At 41.4% G+C, this 27,505-nt stretch overlaps 1 protein-coding gene across 1 annotated transcript in view; it reads left to right on the top strand.

Annotated features, from left to right (window-relative positions):
- Positions 1 to 8,979: 8,979 nt before the first annotated feature.
- LOC133580814 (Golgi reassembly-stacking protein 2-like) overlaps positions 8,980 to 27,505 on the top strand; it is a 30,013-nt gene continuing 11,487 nt past the window's right edge. Inside the window, exons 1-7 of the mRNA XM_061935043.1 lie at positions 8,980 to 9,215; positions 13,076 to 13,156; positions 14,621 to 14,824; positions 14,895 to 14,981; positions 15,057 to 15,187; positions 25,799 to 25,931; positions 26,002 to 26,125. Of these exons, the coding sequence (XP_061791027.1) occupies positions 9,153 to 9,215; positions 13,076 to 13,156; positions 14,621 to 14,824; positions 14,895 to 14,981; positions 15,057 to 15,187; positions 25,799 to 25,931; positions 26,002 to 26,125 (823 nt within the window). The 5' untranslated portion in view covers positions 8,980 to 9,152. The remainder of the gene's footprint in view (positions 9,216 to 13,075; positions 13,157 to 14,620; positions 14,825 to 14,894; positions 14,982 to 15,056; positions 15,188 to 25,798; positions 25,932 to 26,001; positions 26,126 to 27,505) is intronic.

The raw sequence follows: 27,505 nt of genomic DNA, 5'->3' as shown, positions 1-27,505 counted from the left end.
TTCCAGACTCTAATGCATTTAATGAAAGCACTTTTGTGCGTGCCACACACAATGCATCATCAGAGAGGGTGTTCAGCATGGTTAGAAAAATAGTGACAGAGAATAGAACAAGGATGGACAATTCAACCCTTAACTCAACAATGAGTAGATGAGTGTTATGTGTGTGTATATGTGTACATAAATGAACACTGAAATTCAAGTATTTATTTTATTTATATATACATATATATATAATGGTTGGGGGCGTGGTTAAGAGGGGAGGAGTATATTTACAGCTAGAATTCACCAAGTCAAGTATTTCATATATATATATATATATATATATATATATATATATATAAGAAATACTTGACTTTCAGTGAATTCTAGCTATATATATATATTTATTTCATTATATATTTACATATAAGAGAAATACTTGAATTTCAGTGTTCATTTATGTACACATATACACACACATAACACTCATCTACTCATTGTTGAGTTAAGGGTTGAATTGTCCATCCTTGTTCTATTCTCTGTCACTAATGTTCTAACCATGCTGAACACCCTCTCTGATGATGCATTCTACTTCGTCTCCTTGTTGTGTGCGCAGTTGTGCACTGCACTCTTTAAAAGCCGTAGATGTTATTGTCACATATGCATGTACAGTAGATGGCAGTATTGTGCTGTTTAAGAGTGTCACAACATTGCTGTTTACGGCAGACGAACTGCTTTACGGTAGACGAAAACGTGACTGCTGTTGTTGTGTGCTGTTGCCACGCTGGGAGGACGTTAATGAAACTGCCTAACAATAAAGCCACAGAAGAAACCAAGAACTCGCCCTCGATCATTCTACAGTTATAACGTGATTGGGCAGGCACGCTGTTTATATTGTGGGAAAGCGGACGTGAAAACAGGCTGTCGACTCGTCACTCAGGTCCGCCTGAATTTCGGGAGATTTTCGGGAGAAAATTTGTCCCGGGAGGTTTTCGGGAGAGGCGCTGAATTTCGGGAGTCTCCCGGAAAATCCGGGAGGGTTGGCAAGTATGCACTTGTAAAGAACATAATGTCATTGCTGTCTTGAGTTTCCAATCATTTCTACAACTCTAATTTTTTTGTGATAGAGTGATTAAAAAAAAAAAGTTAAAGTACCAATGATTGTCACACACACACACTAGGTGTGGCGAGATTATTCTCTGCATTTGACCCGCCTATACCGTATTTTTCGGACTATAAGTCGCAGTTTTTTTCATAGTTTGGCCGGGCTCCAGTGCGATTTATACATGTTTTTTTTCCTTCTTTATTATGCATTTTCAGCAGGTGCGACTTATACTCCGGTGCGACTTATACTCCGAAAAATACGGTACTTGTCGGTCACAAAAAAAAACATTCATGAAGTTTGGTTCTTTTATGAATTTGTTATGGGTCTACTGAAAATGTGAGCACATCTGCTGGGTCAAAAGTATACATACAGCAATGTTAATATTTGCTTACACCAGGGGTCACCAACCTTTTTGAAAACAAGAGCTACTTCTTGGGTACTGATTAATGCGAAGGGCTACCAGTTTGATACACACTTAAAGAAATTGCCAGAAATAGCCAATTTGCTTAATTTACCTTTAACTCTATGTTATTATTAATAATTAATGATATTTATTTTTGTAGAAACACTGATCATCTTAATGATTTTTCACAATAAATACATATAGAAACAGATAAGTATCAATATGCAACACTTCATTTTTATATTTTCTCTAAGTGCACATTTTTCAAATTGAACATTTTCAAATGATCACTTCTAAGACAGTCTTGTGAAATCACAATATCCCATTTTAACTAATTAGCCACGAACATTTTTTTTAACAAATCCTGAATTACTTTGCACCATGTTTGTACAAATAATAACTCATGTAAAATACAAAAGTCAACTCTCAAATTTTTAAATAAATATTTTCTTGGATTTTCACATTTTATTTGAGTTTTGTCTCTCTTAGAATTAAAAATGTCGAGCAAAGCGCGACCAGCTTGCTCGTAAATAAATAACATTTAAAAAATAGAGGCAGCTCACTGGTAAGAGCTGCTATTTGAGCTATTTTTAGAACAGGCCAGCGGGCTACTCATCTGGTCCTTACGGGCTTACATGTCCCTTGGCAAGTTTCACTGCAATAAGGCGCTTTTGGTAGCCATCCACAAGCTTCTGCTTGAATTTTTGACCACTCCTCTTGACAAAATTGGTGCAGTTCAGCTAAATGTGTTTGACTTGTTTCTTCAGCATTGTCCACACACTTTGGGAAGGCCATTCAAAACCTTCATTCCAGCCTGATTTAGCCATTCCTTTACCACTTTTGACGTGTGTTTGGGGGTCATTGTCCTGTTGGAACACTCAACTGCGCCCAAGACCCAACCTCCGGGTGTCATGATCCGTGGCTGGATCATGTTTTTGTTATTTTCTGTTAGTTTTGGACTCCCTTAGTTCCTGTTGTTGTGCACCCTTGAGTTTGTTTAGTTACATTGGCTATTCATTATTTTCACCTGCCTCTGATCGGTGTTCGGGACGCTCACCTGTTCCCCGAGCACTAATCAGATGCATTATTTAAGCCTGGCTTCTTTGTTTGCCTTTGCTGCAGTTACATGAGTATTCCTTGTCTTTTTGCCTATGCTAAGTGTTAGCCTTTGCTTCGAGTGCGATAGGCACATTTTTCCTCTGGCTTGTTTTCAGTTTTTGGTACTTCTTTGGGTTCTACAAATAAATCATGTTCCTACCTGCACGTCCTGTCCAGAGTGGTCCGTTTGCATCCCGGGGGATGCAAAGTTAATGATTATTTGCAGCAAGCTGCGACCCCTCGCACGTAACACTGGGATGATGATTTTAGGTTGTCCTGAAGAATTTGGAGGTAATCCTCCTTTTTCATTGTCCCATTTACTCTCTGTAAAGCACCAGTTCCATTGGCAGCAAAACAGGCCCAGAGCATAATACTACCACCACCATGCTTGACGGTAGGTGTGATGTTCCTGGGATTAAAGTCCTCACCTTTTCTCCTCCAAACATATTGCTGGGTATTGTGGCCAAACAGCTGAATTTTTGTTTCATCTGACCACAGAACTTTCCTCCAGAAGGTCTTATCTTTGTCCATGTGATGTCTCCCCACCCTCCCTCCCCAGCGCTCACCTGTTTCTCACCTTTTTTGTAAGGTCAGCGATCCTGTTCTGTCTCCCTGTAACGTTTGTCTGCTCTTGTGCTGAAAATCGTAATTTCCCCTCTGGGAATTATTGAAGTATTTCTGATTCTGATTCTGCTTCTCAATGTTGTGTGATTGTAAATAATGTTAATTAATTCATAATAACATTCCCTTCAAGAAAAAAGTAAGTTTTTAATTTTAAAAAAAAAAAGCCTTTTTCCCAAAAATGCGTTATTCGTTGAAATACAACCTAAAAATGGTTCATACGTTTGAAAAACCCAGAAATTGAGTTCAAATAATACCCTTATAACCCAAAAAATGTATTGCTATTCATATAAATAACTCCAAAATTTAACCCAACACTAGCAACTCATAAATTGGGTTGTCAAAATAACCCAGTATTTTTTAGTGTGTGCATTGTAGAAAAAAAGGTGAAATAACTGAAAACATGTTTTATATTCTAGTTTCTTCAAAATAGCCACACTTTGCGCTGATTGCTGCTTTGCACACTCTTGGCATTCTCTCAATGGGCTTCAAGAAAATGGTTTCACGGGTGTCATAGTTTTGATGCCTTCAGGGACAATCTACAATGTAAATAGTCATGAAAATAAAGAAAACACATTGAAATGAGAAGGTGTGTCCAAACTTTTGGCCTGTACTGTATATCAAAAAAAGCTCCGGGCGGTGTTTGTTTCCTCCATCCTCTGCACATTCTTAGCCCACATTTGCTCCATTGACTGTGCTCAGATGGATGAATATGATATGATTCAGCATCACTGCATCCTTTAAGAAATAAATAAGGTTGCAGACTTTCATAACAGTCACATAGATAAAAATAAATAAATAAATAACCACAAAGAAGCCATTACAACAGTGATGTCAAACTCAGGGCCCGGGGGCCAGATCTGGCCCGCCACATCATTTTACGTGCCCCGCAAAGGCCTGGAAATAATATGCGTCAATAAAGTACTGTATCTTTTCTCACTAAATGTATTTGTTCTTTCCATTTAAACAGAAAAAAATGCAAAAAATGTATTATGTGCCTCCACTATGACAGCGTCTTCTTCCCATCATCTTTGTTGTACCGGTAGCTTTTAGTGCTTACATAGCGAGTCTACTAACGGATATAAGTTAGAACTGTACGCTACTTTATATCACAAATGGCAACAACGGTGCCAGGCTTGTCCCTGACAGTTTGACTGTTTTAGTTTTTTCTCTGTGTTTGTCTTAGTTTCCTGTCAGCGCTTTTATTTTGTCTTCATTTCCTGAGTGTCTCCCTGAGTGCTGCTTCCCCTCAGCTGTGGCTGATTGGCACCTGGCCACACCTGGTGTCAATCAGCCAGCTACTATTTAAACCTGCCTTCTCCTCCAGTCATTGCTGGATCATTGTCATTCCTACCTGTCGTGTCGTTGTTCTTAATACTTGTCGTTGTAGCTCTGTCTACTTTTGTTTCACTCTGCTCATGTCCTAGTTCCTTCGTGTCACAGTAAGTGTTTTTGGTTTCTTGTCCACAGTTAGCCTCTGTGCTATTTTAGTTCATAGCCAAGTTTGTTCTCCGCCTTGTGCGCGCCTTTTGTTACCTTTTTTTGTTGTTTTGCCATAGTGTTTAATTAAATCATGTTTTCTTGCACAACGCCTTCCGCCTTCTCTGCATCTTGGGGTTCGTCACCTACAAACTCTGACATAATGATCCAGCCAAATTCGAATCTCGCAGAGATGTCCATGGCGGAGAGGCTTAACAAAGTTTTGGACTTAATGGCTAATCTGAAGAAAAGTTCGGCCGCTTTTCAAGCCCTCTCCCTCCCACCCCTGTCGTCTGTGGTCCTATCTGGGGACGTCTGGGATCCGTCCCTTGGGGAAGGGGCTATGAGTAGCAGTGCAGCTGGGGAGCCACAGCTACTTCTCGCCCCAGTGGGTCTGCAAGAGACGGCGCCATCATCTCCGGTGGGTCTGCAACCTACGGCGCCACCATGCACTCCGGTGGGCCGGCAGACGCCACCATGCAGTCCGGTGGGCCGGCAGACGCCACCATGCAGTCCGGTGGGCCGGCAGACGCCACCATGCAGTCCGGTGGGCCGGCAGACGCCACCATGCAGTCCGGTGGGCCGGCAGACGCCACCATGCAGTCCGGTGGGCCGGCAGACGCCACCATGCAGTCCGGTGGGCCGGCAGACGCCACCATGCACTCCGGTGGGCCGGCAGACGCCACCATGCAGTCCGGTGGGCCGGCAGACGCCACCATGCAGTCCGGTGGGCCGGCAGACGCCACCATGCAGTCCGGTGGGCCGGCAGACGCCACCATGCAGTCCGGTGGGCCGGCAGACGCCACCATGCAGTCCGGTGGGCCGGCAGACGCCACCATGCACTCCGGTGGGTCTACAACCAACGGCGCCACCATCCTCCTCTCCGGTGGGCCAGCAGCAGACGGCGCCACCATCCTCCTCTCCGGTGGGCCAGCAGCAGACGGCGCCACCATCCTCCTCTCCGGTGGGCCAGCAGCAGACGGCGCCACCATCCTCCTCTCCGGTGGGCCAGCAGCAGACGGCGCCACCATCCTCCTCTCCGGTGGGCCAGCAGCAGACGGCGCCACCATCCTCCTCTCCGGTGGGCCAGCAGCAGAGGGCGCCACCATCCTCCTCTCCGGTGGGCCAGCAGCAGAGGGCGCCACCATCCTCCTCTCCGGTGGGCCAGCAGCAGAGGGCGGCACCATCCTCTTCTCCGGTGGGCCAGCAGCAGAGGGCGCCACCATCCTCTTCTCCGGTGGGCCAGAGGATACTCTCCAAAAAAAATATTTTGTTAAAATACTTCCATTTCTGCTTGACTAATAGTTTTAGAGAAACTTATCCATCAAATTGTACACCTTAAAAATTACAATAAATTTTACTGTAAAATGTCCGATGTTTTTTTTTTCCCAGCATATTACTGTTAATTGAAAAAACTCTACCACTGTTTTTTTTTTTACGAGAAATTCTGAGCTGCCAGTGTTGTTACTGTAAGATCTATGTTTGTTATTTTTACTGTTAATGGTAAAACAGTATTTTTTTTTAACGGTAAAAAATCGGCAGCTGAGTTGTCAGAATAAAATAAAAACGATGGTAAAGTGTTTCCATTTACCTTAATATGTTGCAAAAAACACATTTTATTGAAAAATTCTGGTGATTGAGTTGCTAGTTTTTCCTGTAAAAAAAATACGTAAAAAATATATATAATAACCAAATGGTTGATTGGCAACACTAAATTGGCCCTAGTGTGTGAATGTGAGTGTGAATGTTGTCTGTCTATCTGTGTTGGCCCTGTGATGAGGTGGCGACTTGTCCAGGGTGTACCCCGCCTTCCGCCCGAATGCAGCTGAGATAGGCTCCAGCACCCCCCGCGACCCCAAAAAAAGGGACAAGTGGTAGAAAATGGATGGATGGAAATGCATATGCAGCCATTTAACTACAACGTGGCCCTCAATGAAAATGAGTGTGACAATCCTGCATTGTAACACCAGGAATGAGATGCTAGTGCCCTTTAGTGGTGATAGCTCTGCACAACAAGTCAAGAAGTATTTGTATTATCATGCTGCATCCGGAAAGTATTCACAGCGCATCACTTTTCCCACATTTTATGTTACAGCCTTATTCAAAAATGAAATAATTAATTTTTGTCCTCAAAATTCCACACACAATACCCCATAATGTACATTGCGGCATTCATATTAGTCTAGTCAGGCCCTGACTAGACTACCGTAATATGAATGCCGCTATGTCAGGGATGTGACCAAGAACCCGAAGGTCACTCTGTCAGAGCTACAGCAATGCACCAATCAGGCCTGTATGGTAGTAAAAAAAATTTGCCAACATGCACCTCAGACCATGAGAAACTAAATTACTTGGTCTGACGAGACATAGATTGAAGTCTCCGGCATGAATTCCCAGGCATCATGTTTGGAGGAAACCAGACACCGCACATCACCAGGCCAATACCATCCCTACAGTGAAGCATCATGCTGTGGGGATGTTTTCCAGCGGGGGAGGATGACCCCCTCTTCAGGGGTTTGGTTTACAAACTTTCAGCCCCACCTAAAACAAAATTCACCAGCCGCCACTGATTATGATGCATTCTCATTTTAGGCAAAGTATAAGACAATACTTTCTCAAAAGTATAATTGTAACCAGGAATAAGTCTTCAAGTAACAATATTCAAATACTAACATTGTTGGGTAAGACGGAATTTGGTTTTATTCTGAATCCAGTGAAACAGATTGGTGGTTTTAGCTGATATAAAGACTTTCAGGTGCTTATATATGTTTAAGTATTTGGCAGACGCTTTTATCCAAAGCGACATACATAAAAAATACATATAAAACAATCACTGTAAACATGATCATTTAAGGGAAGAATGTAATAATAATAATGATAATAATAATAATATATTTTATTTATAAAAAGAACTTTAACATTGAGTAAACAACCTCAAAGTGCTACGGTGTATTAAAAAAAAAAAAAATAAAAAAGATAATAAAAAAAAAAAAAAAAAAAAAAACTAGAACAGCCAAATAGCTAAAACTAGTATGCATATACCTAAAAAAAAGGCTTTTTAAAAAAAAAAAAGAAAGTAGGGTTTTTAAGCCTTTTTTAAAAGCATCCACAGTCTGTGGTGCCCTCAGGTGGTCAGGGAGAGCGTTCCACAGACTGGGAGCGGCAGAGCAGAAAGCCCGGTCTCCCATTGTTCGTAGCTTTGTCGTCGGAGGTTGGAGGAAGTTAGCCTGTCCTGTCCTGTAATACAAAATATCAATACAAAGTGTCAAGACAGAATAAACTCTCTGCTGCTGCAGCAACAGAGATACAGTCTATAGGTCCCTAAGATATATAGATATCTAATGTATTCATTGCTTATGTAGGATATACGCATGTATATATAACCTAATCATGTTGTTTCTTGAACATAAAAATAGCTGATCGTTTTTTTTCCCCCTTCTCTGGGATTATAGTCACAGTTTTGATCTCGGGCGTCTGGTCACTTATAGCATATAAGAATATTCTATTATTGTTAAGAAAACTATGAATAATAAAACTTAAAGTCAGTTTTATTATTCATAGTTTGCCTACTTAAATTTGTGAAATTAGTGATTGTACTGCTCAAAAAAAAGAAGAAAAAAAAAGATTATATATATGTGTATATGTATGTATGTATGTATGTATGTATGTATGTATATATATATATATATATATATATATATATATATATATATATATATGTATATACATGTATGTATGTATGTATGTGAATGTGTATGTACGTATATATGTATGTATATATACATATATATGTATCTGTTTATATATTTGTTTTATTTTTTTATGATTATTATTATTATTATTAAAGTATTATTTCTTTTTTTTAAATTTAATTGATGTATTTGTAGATATTACTTTGTTTTTTTTGCTGTTTCTTTCTTTTTTTGGGGGGGGGGTGGTATGGTTGGGATACAAACAAAAAATATTTTGACATTTAGGGCAGCTAGACAACAGATATATGATGTATGTGAATATAATGTAATGGATAGGAATGTCTGATGCTGGATGTCAATAAAAATAAAATGAAAAAATAAAATAAAACACGCCAAAACATGTGTCCTTTATGACAAAACAACCGCGTGAAAATCAGTGAGGTAAAATGAATTAAATGCGCTGACAGTTCAACGCTCCTGCCAAATGAATTGCACTGAGTGGAGCGGATCACCACTCCAAGATGGCGGCCCCGCGTCTCGTCAGCGCCAGTAGGCAGTAGCGCTTGATGTTCGCGTCTACTTATAAAGATGTCTATGGGTGTGGAAACAAGGGGTACCTCCACTTCCTGCCACGTAACGGCGCATGCGCAACAGATGACCACTCATTTGACGACGTGTACCCGGTGAGTACAAGTAGTACGGGTACTTCAGCGCTCCCTGGAACCAGCCCGCCGTAAAACCTTCACAAAAAAACCCCCTTAAAGACAGCTATAGAATGGGAGGCGCACAGAGCGTGGAGATACCGGGAGGCGGCTCAGAGGGCTACCACGTCCTCCGGGTGAGTTTTGCATGCGTCCGTATCCGGCTCTTAGCTGTTAGCTTAGCATTGCTAATTCCCCCCCCAACACAACACTGTGTTGACGATGGGGGCTGTGACGTCACGGCGGGCCTTATGTGCCAAACAACTGATTAGGTTGTTTTAATTTGTGACATTTGCATCTGGTAAAATGTGCCTAAGTTACTAAAATACTGTATGTAACTTAGCTAGGCTGAGTGGCACCTGCCGGGTTTAGGAAAAGGCTCCTATCTTAGGGACGTCAGCATGTGTTTAGCGGCATTACGTTAACATTGTAAATAGTTGCTTATAAATGTCCACATTATTAAGATAATTGGCGGGCTTTTTAATGCTAGCTAGGTTAGCATCAGTCGCATAATGCTAACATGCTAACGGGTTTGGACGTACTGACACCAACATTTTAGCATAATATCAGTACTAATTAAGTATGTACAGTCGTGGTCAAAAGTTGACATACACTTGTAAATAATTTAATGTCATGGCTGTCTTGAGTTTCCAATAATTCCTACAACTCTTTCTTTTTTTGTGATATAGAGCATAGTTTTTCAACCACTGTGCCGCAGCCCGTGGAAGATTATCTAATTTCACCTATTTGGATTAAAAACATTTTTTGCAAACCAGTAATTATAGTCTGCAAACTGTGTTGTTGTTGAGTGTCGGTGCTGTCGAGAGCTCGGCAGAGTAACCGTGTAATACTCTTCCATATCAGTAGGTGGCAGCCGGTAGTTAATTGCTTAGTAAATGTCGGAAACAGCGGAAGGCAGTGTGCAGGTAAAAAGGTGTCTTATGCTTAAACCAAAAATAAACAAAAAGATGAGTGCCCCTAAGAAAAGTTATTGAAGCTTACGGAAGGCTATGCAGAACGAACCTAAAACTGAACTGGCTACAAAGTAAACAAAAACAGAATGCTGGACGACAGCAAAGACTTACTGTGGAGCAGAGACGGCGTCCACAAAGTACACCCAAACATGACATGACAATCAACAATGTCCCCACAAAGAAGGATGAAAACTGAAATATTCCTGATTGCTAAAACAAAGTAGATGCGGGAAATACCGCTCAAAGGAAGACATGAAACTGCTACAGGAAAATACCAAAAAAAGAGAAAAAGCCACCAAAATAGGAGCGCAAGACAAGAACTAAAACACTTCACACAGGAAAACGGCAAAAAACTCAATCATTCATGGTGTGATGTGACAGGTGGTGACAGTACACCTACTTTGAGACAAGAGTTATATTGATGCATGCTTGGTTATGCTTCAAAGTCATATCCAACAATTGCAACAACAACTTTTTACTGTCAACCAAGTTTATGATTTCTGCTGGTGGCGTAACTCCGGATTTTTTCAACGCAAAAAATGTGCCTTGCCTCAAAAAAGGTTGAAAAACACCGATATAGAGTGATTGGAGGACATACTTGTTGGTCACAAAAAAACAGTCACGAAGTTTGGTTCTTTTATGAATATATTATGGGTCTACTGAAAATGTGACCAAATCTGCTGGGTCAAAAGTATACATACAGCAATGTTAATATTTGGCAAGTTTCACCGCAAATAGGCACCTTTTGGTAGCCATCCACAAGCTTCTGCTTGAATTTTTGACCACTCCTCTTGACAAAATTGGTGCAGTTCAGCTAAATGTGTTGTTTTTCTGATATGGACTTGTTTCTTCAGCATTGTCCACACGTTTAAGTCAGGACTTTGGGAAGGCCATTCTAAAACCCTTAATTCTAGCCTGATGTAGCCATTCCTTTACCACTTTTGACGTGTGTTTGTGGTCATTGTCCTGTTGGAACACCCAACTGCGCCCAAGACCCAACCTCCGGGCTGATGATTTTAGCTTGTCCTGAAGAATTTTTTCATTGTCCCATTTACTCTCTGTAAAGCACCAGTTCCAATGGCAGCAAAACAGGACCAGAGTATAATACTACCACCACCATGCTTGACGGTAGGTATGGTGTTCCTGGGATTCACCTTTTCTCCTCCAAACATACTGCTGGGTATTTTGGCAAAGCAGCTCAATTTTTGTTTCATCTGACATCACATGGACAAAGATAAGACCTTCTGGAGGAAAGTTCTGTAGTCAGATGAAAGGAAATTTGAGCTGTTTGGCCACAATACCCAGCAATATGTTTGGAGGAGAAAAGGTGAGGCCTTTAATCCCAGGAACACCATTCCTACCGTCAAGCATGGTGGTGGTAGTATTATGTTCTGGGCCTGTTTTGCTGCCAATGGAACTGGTGCTTTACAGAGAGTAAATGGGACAATGAAAAAGGAGGATTACCTCCAAATTCTTCAGGACAACCTAAAATCATCAGCCCGGAGGTTGGGTCTTGGGCGCAGTTGGGTGTTCCAACAGGACAATGACCCCAAACACACGTCAAAAGTGGTAAAGGAATGGCTAAATCAGGCTAGAATTAAGGTTTTAGAATGGCCTTCCCAAAATCCTGATTTAAACATCTGGACAATGCTGAAGAAACAAGTCCATGTCATAAAACCAACACATTTAGCGGAACTGCACCAATTTTGTCATGAGGAGTGGTCAAAAATTCAAGCAGAAGCTTGTGGATGGCTACCAAAAGCGCCTTATTGCAGTGAAACTTTCCAAGGGACACGTAAGCAAATATTAACATTGTTGTATGTATACTTTTGACCAAGCACATTTGCTCACATTTTCAGTAGACCCATAATAAATTCATAAAAGAACCAAACTTCATGAATGTTTTTTGTGACCAACAAGTATGTGCTCCAATCACTCTATCACAAACAAATAAGAGTTGTAGAAATGATTGGAAACTCAAGACAGCCATGGCATTATGTTCTTTACAAGTGTATGTAAACTTTTGACCACGACTGTATGTGTGTAAAATGTTAAAGATTAGTTGACTGGCATGCCTGCAAGGGTTAACAGACAGGTCCTGTAAAGACGATTCCAGTGTTATGAATATAATTTTCCTGTGATATATATTAAGAAAGTTATGGATCATTAAAACCGGTAAAAACCGGTACGTCTGACTATGGTAGCCGTAATGCGTCGACAATCCATCAAGCAGTACGGCTTCGTAGCTTATGAAAGTCGAACTAAAACATTTTGACAGAGTTTTGGGCATTGTGTGTAATGTTCTATATTCTCAATGAAACATCAAAGTTTTGGGCTTGCTTGCTTACGAGTACTTGCTAGCGTCATTTATTGAGCAAGGGGCGTCACCCTGCAGTCAACATATCTCTTATGTGTGACTGCCATACTGCTCGCACTTATCATGACACCTTTTACCCAATAAAATTGCTTTGAGGACGTTAAGCACAACCAGTATTAGGTGCACCAAGTTATAAGGCAGACTGTCGATTTTTGAGAAAATGAAATTATTTTAAGTGGGCCTTATAGTCCGAAAAAACTGTACTTCCCCATTATAAGATTTGGACAAACTTTATTGATTGCAGGAAGAAATCATTAAAAAGAACGCTCTCAAAAGCATTCAAAAAGAGGAAAAATTCAAATGTAATAAACAATACCAACTATGCAAAAGAGATATTATATAATAAGAATACAATAGAATGGGTAGACCATATAATAAAATGAATTAAAAGGGTTCACAAATAGACAAGGAATGAATAGGTATAAAAAGTAAATACAATGTCTATTTACTAAGTAAGGAGAGATGACATTGAGCAAATGTAATAATAATAATAAAAAACAGTATTATCTGTTACAGAAAGGTGAGATATTGTACAGCTGGATGGAGTGGAATTAATGAAGTCCTGTAATGTTCACTGTGGGAGAAGCCTGTTGGAGAATGAACTCCGCTGCCCCTCTATTGTCTTTATGATGGATTGTCTCTGCAGGTTCAGGAGAACTCGCCTGGCCACCGAGCAGGACTGGAACCTTTCTTCGATTTCATCGTCTCCATCAACAACACCCGATTGGTAAGGCAGCAGTTAAAGGGGAACATTATCACAATTTCAGAAGGGTTAAAACCATTAAAAATCAGTTCCCAGTGGCTTATTTTATTTTTCGAAGTTTTTTTCAAAATTTTACCCATCACACAATATCCCTAAAAAAAGCTTCAAAGTGCCTGATTTTAACCGTCGTTATATACACCCGTCCATTTTCCTGTGACGTCACATAGTGATGCCAACTCAAACAAACATGGCGCATAGAACAGCAAGGTATAGCGACATTAGCTCGGATTCAGACTCGGATTTCAGCGGCTTAAGCGATTCAACAGGTTACGCATGTATTGAAACGGATGGTTGTAGTGTGGAGGCAGGTAGCGAAAACGAAATTGAAGAAGAAACTGAAGCTATTGAGCCATATCGGTTTGAACCGTATGCAAGCGAAACCGACAAACGACACGACAGCCAGCGACACGGGAGAAAGCGAGGACTAATTTGGCGATCGCCTTCTAACCAACGATTGGTATGTGTTTGTTTGGCATTAAAGGAAACTAACAACTATGAACTAGGTATACAGCATATGAAATACATTTGGCAACAACATGCACTTTGAGAGTGCAGACAGGCCAATTTTCATCAATTAATATATTCTGTAGACATACCCTCATCCGCTGATCTGTCCAGTTTTGGAGTTGATGTCAGCAGGCCAGGGAAGCTAGGGTCGATATTCTTCTCTTGATCATCTTCGGTGGCATAAGGGACGGTGTGAGCCAAGACATCCAGGGGGTTTAGCTCGCTCGTCTGCGGGAACAAACTGCCGCCATTGCTTGCCGTGCTACCGAGGTCCTTTGTCCCTGAATTGCTCACACACTCCGGCAGATTCAATGGGGGTCTGGCGGCAGATTTCTTTGACTTTATCGTTGGAAATGCATCTGCTTTGAGTGTCTCAGGATATCCACACATTCTTGCCATCTCTCTCGTAGCATAGCTTTCGTCGGTAAAGTGTGCGGAACAAACGACTGACCATTTCGTCGGCTTTCCCCACACCCTCGTATTTTGAACAAGTTTCGTCCAATTTCTTGCCACTTTCACATCTTTGGGCCTCTGGTGCAACTTGAATCCGTCCCTGTTCGTGTTGTTATACCCTCCGACAACACACCGACGAGGCATGATGTCTCCAAGGTACGGAAAACAGTCGAAAAAACGGAAAATAACAGAGCTGATTTGACTCGGTGTTTGAGAAAATGGCGGATTGCTTCCCGATGTGACGTCACGTTGTGACGTCATCGCTCCGAGAGCGAATAATAGAAAGGCGTTTAATTCACCAAAATTCACCCATTTAGAGTTCAGAAATCGGTTAAAAAAAAAAGAGGTCTTTTTTCTGCAACATCAAGGTGTATATTGACGCTTACATAGGTCTGGTGATAATGTTCCCCTTTTAATCATGTGAACACAAACCTACTCCCTGATCGCCTCTTCTACACCTCCCTGCAGAACAAGGACAACGACACCTTGAAGGACCTGCTCAAAGCCAGCGTAGAGAAACCAGTCAAGATGCTGGTTTACTCCTCAAAGACCCTGGAGCTGCGGGAGTCCACCGTCACGCCCAGCAACCTGTGGGGGGGCCAGGGTCTGCTTGGGGTTTCAATTCGCTTCTGCAGTTTTGAGGGAGCCAATGAGAACGTTTGGCACGTTCTGGTACGTAAACCGCGCCGTCGCGGCCGTTGTGTTCACGTGGCTCAGCGCTCACTCGCTTTACGCCCCACAGGAGGTGGAGCCCAATTCCCCCGCAGCCCTTGCCGGTTTACGGCCACACACCGACTACATTATCGGAGCTGACACTGTAATGAACGAGGTGGGCTACTATAAGACGTTATGGTCACGTGTATTCTTAACCTGGTGACCATGATGGTGTCTTCTTCCCGTGCAGTCTGAGGACTTGTTCTCTCTGATAGAGAGCCATGAAGGAAAGGGCTTGAAGCTTTACGTGTACAACACCGACACCGACAACTGCAGAGAAGTGGTCATCACGCCCAATGGTGCCTGGGGAGGAGAGGGGAGGTAATACACTTTATGTCCTCCATGCATTTCCTACTGCTAAGTGCGGAAGGTAACTACACTCTTGACCAGGCCTGGGCAATTATTTTGACTCAGGGGCCAAATCTAGAGAAAAAAATGTGTCTGGGGGCCGGTATATCTATTTTTAGGAAAACTAATACAAAATCTCACACTAAAGTCTGATTGAATGCTAAAAATGTTATGACAGACCGCCTTAAAAACAGAATGGAATTTTAATTTTTTCTATGAACGATAAAACCCTGAATATTGAGAACATATGAACGTCACACCCCCTCTCAATCGACATATTTTACAATCAAGCCAAATGCAACAAAAATGCAACAAACACAGCGAAATATAAACGTGAAGGGTAAAAAACATCTACAATCTGATATATGTGATTTCACTAAACTTTAGAACTTTCTTGTAAAAATCTCCTTCCACGTCTGTCCCTGACACCCACATTTCAGGCTGGCTGCTCTGGAAACACTTTGTGGAAATGCTCCCCATCTACACCACCAGCCACACCCTAAGATTTTTTGTTAAAATAAAGCCAATAATGCAATTTTTTCTGGTCCCTTTTATTTAGAAAAGTATCAAAATAATATTTGTATCAGGACAACACTAGTCACTAAAATATCATGCAAAAGTGCAGATTCCAACCATTGAAATATGTTGTATAGTTCAAGACTTATGGTAATTTGAAAACATCACTGCACATCATAATAGCAGCTACACTTTCCATCTTAAAGATCTAAAAAAAAAATTGGGACTGTCCGGCGGGCCAGATTGAAAAGCTTAACGGGCCGCATGTGGCCCCCGAGCCTTAATTTGCCCAGATCTGGTCCTGACTGTCAATCACAGAGCACCTGTATAGAAACTAGGGTCGACTCGACGCCAACATTTTGGTACCGCTGGCGCCGATAACGATCAGCTGTTTTGAATAAGATCCCGGTCGAACCTCCGGCTGATGGGACAACTTTGACAAGCAAAACGTTTTGCTTTATGTTTTAAGAAAGGTGCGGCATCATCTCATGTGTCCAACTCTTATTTAACAAACTCAAAGTGTTTACAAAGTACAGAGAAGATCCATCCATTTTCTACCGCTTATTCCCTTCGGGGTCGCGGGGGACGCTGGAGCCTATCTCAGCTACAATCGGGCAGAAGGCGGGGTACACCCTGGACAAGTCGCCACCTCATCACAGGGCCAACACAGATAGACAGACAACATTCACACTCACATTCACACACTAGGGCCAATTTAGTGTATTGAAATGTAATTTGATTATATTGGTCCCTAATTGCTTTTGTATTTTTCCACCTTCTCCAAAGGTTTTTCACCTTACAACTATTCAATGGAAAAAAGAGACAATCAAGTCCAAAATAAAAGGTGAAACAGATTTGTCTCATCATTGGATTAAAACAAAGAGTGAAGTCCCAGTGTAACCCATACTTGCCAACCTTGAGACCTCTGAATTCAGGAGATAGGGGGCGGGGTTGAGGTAGCGGGGGGTGTACATATTTTCAAGTTTTTTATATATATATATATATATATATATATATATATATTAAATAATACGTTCACGAAAGAGTATATCCGTTCGGCCACCGTGTTCAATGGAGAAGTCTGATCTACAAAATTTGCAGGCAGCATACCCCTTTCCCTTCGAGCTGTCCTGGATGAACTGAAATTATTTTTTCCAATCATTTTGGAACTTGCAAGCGTACTTCTTCTTACTCGTCATCGCCATGTCTCTTCTTCGTTCTTCTGCTTCGTCTCTGTTATGTTTTTGGACATTACTACTTGCCGTAGTTTTGAAGCAATGCATGATGGGAATCCGGATGTTGTGTGTCAGTGTATTAACGTGCCGGCTGGAATAAAGACACGCTGAGAAATAGCTCCGTGCCTGCCTACTTTATGGGTTATAGATAAACCTATGGATAATGGAGACATATATGTGCAGTTGTGCACTGAGCTCCAAAAGCCGTAGATGTTATGTGGCTGGGCCGGCACGGGTGGAACTCGGGAGAAATTCAGGAGAATGGTTGCCCCGGGACATTTTCGGGAGGGGCACTGAAATTCGGGAGTCTCCCGGGAAAATCGGGAGGGTTGGCAAGTATGGTGTAACCTCTGGTCAAAAAGTCAAAACCCTTTTCAAGTTTAGGGGAGAGCACAAACAAACAACATAACTTGACAGTAAGAAGTAGTACTGCTGCTACTCACATCGAAGATCAATCTAGATAAACATTTTGAACCTAAAAGAGATAATCTTATTCATCTCATATGTGAATCAAAACTTATTCTACTATTTATTTATGAGAACGGTAGTATTTAGTATCCATTGATTTAAATTGTGTTACAAATAGAGAGCAAGAAGTAAACACGTGTACGTAATTGCTATGAAGTGGAAAGTGGGTAAGACTAAATCAATCAATGTTTATTGATATAGCCCTAAATCACAAGTGTCTCAAAGGGCTGCACAAGCCACAACGACATCCTCTGTACAGAGCCCACATAAGGGCAAGGAAAAACTCACCCCAGTGGGACGTCGATGTGAACGACTATGAGAAACCTTGGAGAGGACTGCATATGTGGGTAACCCCGCCCCTCTAGGGGAGACCGAATGCAATGGATGTGGAGTGGGTCTGACATAATATTGTGAGAGTCCAGTCCATCGTGTAAATAAGCTCTGCTTCGTCTCACTCCTTTTAGAACAAGTTGTAATTAGAAAATAGAAATATGTGATCTATCTAGGGGTGTAACGGTACGTGTATTTGTATTGAACCGTTTCGGTACGGGGGTTCCGGTTCGGTTCGGAGGTGTACCGAACGAGTTTCCACACGGACATATTAAGTAGCGTAACGCACGTTGTGTAAACAATGCACACCGAGGCACAACACACGACATGCTAGCAGCTAACGAGCTACGATAGACTGACCATACGTCCTCTTTTCACCGGGCATGTCCTCTTTTGCGGGGCTGTCCGGGCGGAGTTTCTTAAATGCCTCAAATGTCCGGCATTTTGAGTTACGGTTGCGTGTTGCGGACGTTATCTCCTTCTGTTGTTGACTATTTTTTTCATACGGGGTTGATGTGGAAATTGTTGCTTCGGCATTTTGTAGGTGTGGCACCGAACGGAGATGTTGACGTTCAGTTTCAAGCACTCTTCATTCTCTAGCGGGTGACTTTTCAAATGATGCTACAAATTAGCAGTGCTGCTACTTTTTGTAGCAACGCTTTTGCCGCATAATTGTTCAACATATTCCCGCTTGAAGCCAAACCACCGCCAGACGATCCACCCTGTGCTGTTTTTCTTGGGAATTAATTCTTTCTCCATTTGTTACCAGATTGGCACCTTCTCTCTTTCGTATTACCACTCGCAACACACTGTTAGCACCACAGCTAATGTTACCCATGTAGCTACCTCTCTGTTCGGGGAGGGCGTGTGACGTTGCACGCGTGACGTATGTAAGAAGGTGCGCTTGTTTTTCACGTCTCTGTCACACATGCAGTGTAATACCCGCAGCTAAAAGCAACTGTGTGAGAACATATACTCGAATATCACGATATAGTCATTTTCTATATCGCACAGAGACAAACCCGCAATATATCGAGTATATCGATATATCGCCCAGCCCTAGTTGAAACTACACTCGTGTTGATGGAGGTCGATTTTACCACGGATACAAGTATTTTTTAAGTATCTGTGTTCATGTGGACATAGCTTTAAAATGCAATTTAAAGGTGCTTTTTGCAAGGTTTACGCGGATGCCAATATGCAATAACTTTCCAATGTGTTGTAATCAATATCCCGCCCTCTTACGGCTTTCTGCACCTCACAACGTAACTATTTTAAAGGGGAACATTATCACCAGACCTATGTAAGCGTCAATATATACCTTGATGTTGCAGAAAAAAGACCATATATTTTTTTAACCGATTTCCGAACTCTAAATGGGTGAATTTTGGCGAATTAAACGCCTTTCTAATATTCGCTCTCGGAGCGATGACATCACAACGTGGCGTCACATCGGGAAGCAATCTGCCATTTTCTCAAGCACCGAGTCAAATCAGCTCTGTTATTTTCCGTTTTTTCGACTGTTTTCCGTACCTTGGAGACATCATGCCTCGTCGGTGTGTTGTCGGAGGGTGTAACAATACGAACAGGGACGGATTCAAGTTGCACCAGTGGCCCAAAGATGCGAAAGTGGCAAGAAATTGGACGTTTGTTCCGCACACTTTACCGACGAAAGCTATGCTACGACAGAGATGGCAAGAATGTGTGGATATCCTGCGACACTCAAAGCAGATGCATTTCCAACGATAAAGTCAAACAAATCTGCCGCCAGACCCCCATTGAATCTGCCGAAGTGTGTGAGCAATTCAGGGACAAAGGACCTCGGTAGCACGGCAAGCAATGGCGGCAGTTTGTTCCCGCAGACGAGCGAGCTAAACCCCCTATCGACCCTAGCTTCCCTGGCCTGCTGACATCAACTCCAAAACTGGACAGATCAGCTTTCAGGAAAAGAGCGCGGATGAGGGTATGTCTACAGAATATATTAATTGATGAAAATTGGGCTGTCTGCACTCTCAAAGTGCATGTTGTTGCCAAATGTATTTCATATGCTGTAAACCTAGTTCATAGTTGTTAGTTTCCTTTATTGCCAAACAAACACATACCAATCGTTGGTTAGAAGGCGATCGCCGAATTCGTCCTCGCTTTCTCCCGTGTCGCTGGCTGTCGTGTCGTTTTCGTCGGTTTCGCTTGCATACGGTTCAAAACGATATGGCTCAATAGCTTCAGTTTCTTCTTCAATTTCGTTTTCGCTACCTGCCTCCACACTACAACCATCCGTTTCAATACATTCGTAATCTGTTGAATCGCTTAAGCCGCTGAAATCCGAGTCTGAATCCGAGCTAATGTCGCTATAGTTTGCTGTTCTTTCCGCCATGTTTGTTTGTGTTGGCTTCACTATGTGACGTCACAGGAAAATGGACGGGTGTATATAACGATGGTTAAAATCATTTTTAGGGATATTGCGTGATGGGGAAAATTTTGAAAAAAACTTTGAAAAATATAATAACTGATTTTTAATGGTTTTAACAATTCTGAAATTGTGATAATGTTCCCCTTTAATGTTGACAATGTGTATTCATTTAATAAAAGAGACTATTAAAAATGTTGTTTACTATTTTCCCTAAACTACACACCGAGGCTATAGTGTTTCATCCGATCATTTGATACAACTACCGGTAAGTTAATTGATAACTGCAGCCCTATATTCAAATCTCAACGCTGGCCTCCATGGGGCCCAGGAAACATCAAGAACGTTGTTTTAATTGCTTCTGTGCGTTATAAGACACTAAATTAAATCAAAGCTCTGTTTTACCCGTACACACACAGCTGAAGCCAGAGATTTTGAAAATCTCCACTTTCGCTGGACAAAAATCTACATTTGCGTGTGGACCAGAAGCCAAAAAACATACAATAATTATTTTAGAATTTCTGTATTCATGTAGGCATGGCTTTATTTGAAGCAATACGACTTTGAATATTCTGTGTTAATTTTTTACATAGAAAAATCGAGATTGATTGATTGATTGAGACTTTTATTAGTAGGTTGCACAGTGAAGTACATATTCCGTACAATTGACCACTAAATGGTAACACCCGAATAAGTTTTTCAACTTGTTTAAGTCGGGGTCCACTTAAATTGATTCATGATACAGATATATACTATCATCATAATACAGTCATCACACAAGATAATCATCAGGGTGTATACATTGAATTATTTACATTATTTACAATTCGGGGTGTGGTGGGGGGGGGTTAGGTTTGGTTGTTATCATCAGTCATCAACAATTGAGAACAGAGAAATGGATATTGAAACAGTGTAGGTCTGACTTGGTAGGATATGGACAGCAAGTAGTGGACATAGAGAGAGAGAGATCAGAAGGCATAAGAAAAATATCTGCATTTGATTGTTTACATTTGATTATTAACAACAATCCGGGGAGGGTGTTAGTTTAGGGTTGAAGTTGCCTGGAGGTGTACTTTTATTGCGGTTTTGAAGGAGGATAGAGATGCCCTTTCTTTTATACCTGTTGGGAGCGCATTCCACATTGATGTGGCATAGAAAGAGAATGAGTTAAGACCTTTGTTAGATCGGAATCTGGGTTTAACGTGGTTTGTGGAACACCCCTTGGTGTTGTGGTTATGGCGATCATTTACGTTAAGGAAGTAGTTTGACATTTACTTCGGTATCAGGGAGGTGTAGCGGATTTTATAGACTAGGCTCAGTGCAAGTTGTTCTACTCTGTCCTCCACCCTGAGCCAGCCCACTTTGGAGAAGTGGGTAGGAGTGAGGTGGGATCTGGGGTGGAGGTCTAGAAGTAATCTGACTAGCTTGTTCTGGGATGTTTGGAGTCTAGATTTGAGGGTTTTGGAGGTGCTAGGGTACTAGGAGGTGCATGCGTAATCAAAAAAGGGTTGAACGAGAGTTCCCGCCAGAATCTTCATGGTGCTTTTGTTGACCAGAGAGGAGATTCTATAGAGACATCTCGTTCGTTGGTTGACCTTTTTGATTACTTTGGTTGCCATTTTATCACAGGAAAGATTAGCCTCTAGAATGGAACCTAGGTAGGTGACCTCATCTTTCCTGGTGATAACAATGTCACCCACTTTTATAGTGAAGTCATTGACTTTCTTAAGGTTGATGTGGGACCCAAACAGGATGGATTCTGTTTTACCCAAGTGTATGGATAGCTTGTTGTCAGCGAGCCAGGAGCAAGTTCTACAGAGTTCAGCACTGAGGATTTTCTCCACCTGTGACTTGTCCCTGTCTGATACCAGCAGGGCCGAGTCATCCACAAACAAGAACAATTCACAGTCGCATGCTGATGACAAGTCGTTTATGTATACTAGGAACAGTAAAGGCCCCAATATACTGCCTTGGGGGACTCCACAGCTCACTAAGAGGGGGGGGGACACGGTGCCGTTCACCTCTACCACCTGTTCTCTCCCCTCCAAGTAAGATTGCATCCAGCTCGATGAGGTTTTGTCAAATCCGATTGCTCTGAGTTTATCCAACAGTATAGCGTGGTCAACGGTGTCAAAGGCCTTCTGAAGATCCAGCATGACCATGCCGCAGTATTTGCCCGCGTCCACCTCATGTTTGATGTGGTCGGTCAGATAGAGAAGGCACGTGTCAGTGGAGTGGTTAGTTCAATTGTTTGTTTTTTAATATTGAATGAACAGAATAAAAATAAACAAAATAATATTCAAACTTTTATCTGGGCAGAATGTTTAAATTACAGTATCTGCCAGAGTCTGAAATCTGGATCATGATCAAAAATGAAATGATTCATTCATTTTTAACTCCACAAATCACAATCTGTTCTCAACTTTAGTGCAGTTAACAAACTTAAAACTCTGCCAGAACCTAACCTCCTCCGTGCGAGTTAATACATCTGTTTACAGCTTACATTGTTAATTAAAGTGGGTTTTCTAAACAGTCACGCTAAACATTTGGTCCAATTTGTATTTAGTAGTTTGGGAATTAGGACCTGGAGACAAATCAAGATGCTACTTTGGGCTACGTTTATAGTCATTGAATTAAAGCAGCAGTAAAGAACAATTGGCTTTTTTTGCTCCAGGGCCTCGCTCACAGTTGTAAAGTGTAAGTTAAATACAAACCGCTGATAAAAAATGTGTGTCTTAAAGGGGAACTGCACTTTTGTTGCCTATCATTCACAATCCTTATGTAAGACAAGCACATGTTTTTCTTTTTTTTTAATGCATTCTGACTACACTAGCAAGAGTCAGCTAACAACGCTCTATTCTGCCTGTAAAGCGCTCTTAAAACATCCTAAGAACATCCATCAATGATTCTCTTCTTTAAACTTTTCTTTTCTTTCTGGACGTAGACCACGTCCAGAAAACCCTGTGTCTGGATACAACATTAATTTGAGTTGTTTACCATGTAAGCCCAAAACAAAACTGCTCTCGACATGGAAGACGTGGAATACACATTTAAGAACACACACGTGATTACTTTTGCTACAGTTTAGCTTGTCTAAATGCTACATTTCATTTGTTTTAAAACAAGACAGTAGCTGACATTTTGTTCATTTCTACTGTTTACATTTTGATGTTGAATTATTTTCAAACATAAACATGACTGCAAGATATTTGTTATTTCATGCTATAAATCACAAATGGCTATTCAGATAAAGGAAGTTAGCTCATAGAATAAACATTGTTTGTACTCTTAATGATTTTTTTGCATTTGGAGCAGTTAGAAGTGGAGAGGGAGTCGAAGAGACAGAAATTGGCTATAAAATTCAAGGCAGAGTCCACTAAAGCAGAAACAAAAAGGAAAATGCAAGCTGCTCAGAAATTTGCCAGGAAGGCTCATGTCCGAGACATCCATGCAAAAAATGCCAAAAGTAATGTGTAAATAACTAGATCAGGGGTCGGCAACCTTTACCACTCAAAGAGCCATTTTGACCAGTTTCACAAAAAAAAAAAAAATGGGAGCCACAAAAGTCTTTTAAAATTTAAAATGAAATAACACTGCATACAAAGAATTTTTTTTGCTTTGTGCTATGTATAAGCCGAGGGTCTCAGACACGCGGCCCACACCTTAATATGAAAATTGAATGTTAGTGCGGCCCGCAAGTCTTATATGAATGGCGCTTGACAGCGTCATACTTTTCAACCCTCCCGATTTTTCCGGCAGACTACGAATTTCAGGGCGACTATTCTCTCGAACGTGCCGTGATGATACAGCATTTAGCGCCCTCTACAACCAGCGTGCCGGCCCAGCCACGCGTTGTATGGGGCTTCTGCTTGCTCATGTAAGTGACAGCAAGGCATACTTGGTCAACAACCACACAGGTTACACTGACAGTGGCGGTATAAAAAACTTTAACACTCTAACTAATAATGCACCACACTGTGAACCCACACCAAACAAGAATGACAAACACATTTCAGGAGAACATCTGCACCGTAACACAACAGAACAAATACCCAGAATCCTGTGTAGCCCTAACTCTTCCGGGCTACATTATACACCCCCGCTTCCAAACTCCGCCCACCTCAACCAACGCACAGGGGGGGGGGGGGGGGGGTTTGGTGGTAGCAGGGGTGTATAATGTAGCCCGGAAGAATCAGGGCTGCATGGGATTCTGGTATTCGTTCTGTTGTGTTTATGTTGTGTTAAGGTGCAGATGTTCTCCCGAAATGTGTTTGTCATTCTTGTTTGGTTTTGGTTCAAAGTGTGGCGCATTATTAGTAAGAGTGTTGAAGTTGTTTTATATGGCCACCGTCAGTGTAACCTGTGTGGCTGTTGACCAAGTATGCCTTGCTGTCACTTGCGTGTGCAAGCTGAAGATGCAAATACCAAGAGGCTGGACTGGCATGCTGTTGGTACAGATTGTACAGTATGCTAAATGCTGTATCAGTATGGCACGCCCTTATTATTATTGTAAGGGTGAACCTCGGAGAATATTAATTCTGCGAGAGGCACTGAAATCCGAAAGTTTTCCGGGAAAATCAGGGGGTCGGCAAGTATGCAGCTGGGCCGCATCAGAGTGATCAAAGAGCCGCGGGTTGCTGACCCCTGAACTAGATGAACCATCTGTGGCTGTGAAGTGAACACTAGTAAGGTTGTAAATATTGTAAAGAGTAGGCTAACCCATGTGGTTCCTGTGGATGTGAACACAAGTTGAAATTACTGTAGTGACTAAATAACATAGTGACTGAAACAGACATAGTGATTCATTTGGATGAATATGTTATGTATTTATGTCAACTCTGTTGATCATTTTTCAATTTTTTAAACTCTAAAACATCTTTAAATGGTGCTTTTTTTATGCTAATTTTTGCATGTTCAATTGCTGAAAAACCAGGAGCTCGGGGGGCATTTAGTTAAAATCACATGCCTGATATATAATTATACTTGGTTAATATTCAGGTCACAAAACGTGAATGCAGTACTGTCGGCTATTTTTGGATGTTTTGTAGAGGATTTTATGGGCACAATAGATTACTCTCGTTAGCTACATTGTTAGCCACCTCGTACTTGCAGACTATTACGAATTATAATTTATATAACAAGAAAAACAAGTGTTTATGCTTCACATAGGCATTGTGGATGATAAGCACAAGAAAGTGCAGTTCCCCTTTTAAGAGAGAAAAACCTGGTCAGAGGCCAACAAATGCAAAACTTAAACACCAATCAAATGAGTGATAGTGATGATTACATATTTGTGTTTTACACTAAATAGTGGAAAGGTGTACAAAATGGTTCCAAGTCTTTTACATTTTAACTCTAGCATTAGTGATCATACGACATGGCTGGTTCAACACCAAAGTATGTGAGCCTAAGCCACTTATTACAAGCCAGTTTTCTACTGTCAACATTATTTGAAGCTGTTACTTCACGATAAGGCTCCCAAATAACAAAATACCTAAGAGATTATGCAGCGAGGTCAAAAAAAGCTATTTCTTGTCGCATTTTTCTTCTAAATCATGTCAGGGTTATTTCAAACTCGGTTAATCTCAAAACGTACACATTTGACTCACTATCCTCCCCCTGTCGCAGCCTCGGATGCGGTATTGGCTATGGATACCTGCACAGGATCCCCACCCGACCCTTTGAGGAGGGCAAGAAGATCAGCTTCCCCGGGAGTGCTTCTGGCGAGCCTGTCAGTCCTTTGAAGGACGGCTTCACCGAGGTTTCACGTCTTAACACTAACTACTTGGCTGCTGGCTTGGATTATATGTAATACTTTTTAACGTGGCCAGGTCCAGCTGTCGGCCGTGACCCCGCCTCTCGTTGCACCCACGCTCCCCGCTGGCCTTGAAGATTCGTTGTCGAGCCTGTCAATCAGCACAGCCCCGCCCACCATGCCCAGTGAGCTGCAGACAGGTAAGTCTTCCCCATTTCTCCCTGTCAAAACCCAGTAAACATATTGCACGTTCTTATGGAAAATGCCTTCAGTTTGAAAAGTGCTTACATTTTGGAATATCAAAAAAGTACCATATTATCTTTAAAAAATATATATATAGAATAGTCCAGTCAAGTAGAATAGGAGTCTAAAATTTTTACAGCAATTAATTGAAGGATGCGCTTTCATACAATTTGTACATTAAAGATACTAAAACCAGTAAAATGTAGATCGACTTAATATGATAAACTATCTGAACAAAACGTCCACATCTTAGCTTTGTGTTATAGCTAACAACGCAAATTGGTGTAGCATCTTATCCAGGGGTCTTCAACAGGGGGTCCGCAGAGGTACTACATGGGGGTTGTGAAGTTTTTAGTTCATTAGACCAAGGTTTTGTAACCACTGCTAGTGTGCCACGGGAGATTATCTAATTTTATCTATTTGGGTTACAAATATTTTTTGCAAACAAGTAATTATAGTCTGCAAATGATGTATTGTTGTTGAGTGTCAGTGCTGTCTAGCGCTCGGCAGAGTAACCGTGTAATACTCTTCCATATCAGTAGGTGGCAGCCGGTAGCTAATTGCTTTGTAGATGTCGGAAACAGCGGGAGGCAGCATACAGGTAAAAAGGTGTCTAATGCTTAAACCAAAAATAAACAAAAGGTGAGTGCTCCTAAGAAAAGGCATTGAAAATTAGGGAAGGCTATGCAGAACCAGACTAAAACCGAACTGGCTACAAAGTAAACAAAAACAGAATGTTGGACAACAGCAAAGACTTACTGCGGAGCAAAGACGGCGTCCACAAAGTACATCCGAACATGACATAACAATCAACAATGTCTCCACGAAGGAGGATAAAAACAACAAAAATATTCTTAATTGCTAAAACAAAGTAGATGCGGGAAATATCGCTCAAAGGAAGACATGAAACTGCTATAGGAAAATACCAAAAAAAAGAGAAAAAGCCACCAAAATAGGAGCGCAAGACAAGAACTTAAACACTACACACCTGAAAACACAAAACAACTCCAGATAAGACACGGTGTGATGTGACAGGTCATGACAGTACACCTACTTTGAGACAAGAGCTATATTGATACATAGTTGGTTATGGTTTAAATTCATATCCAACAATTGTGACAACGACTTTTTACTGTCAACTGAGTTTCGTTTTTTAAAGATTTCTGTTGGTGGTGTGCCTCTGGTTTTTTTCAATGCAAAAAATGTGCCTTGGCTCAGAAAAGGTTTAAAATCACTGCATTAGACTTTATTTTAATACATTTTTTGTCCTTTAAATGTGCTAGTTTGATGCTATTATACATTGGCTTTGCTATTGACGTGCTACTTATCATGGTGAT

Source organism: Nerophis lumbriciformis, linkage group LG03, assembly GCF_033978685.3.
Source record: "Nerophis lumbriciformis linkage group LG03, RoL_Nlum_v2.1, whole genome shotgun sequence".
NCBI lineage: Eukaryota > Metazoa > Chordata > Actinopteri > Syngnathiformes > Syngnathidae > Nerophis > Nerophis lumbriciformis.
Note: the sequence above shows the minus strand (reverse complement) of the source record. Positions and strands in the feature narration are given on the sequence as shown.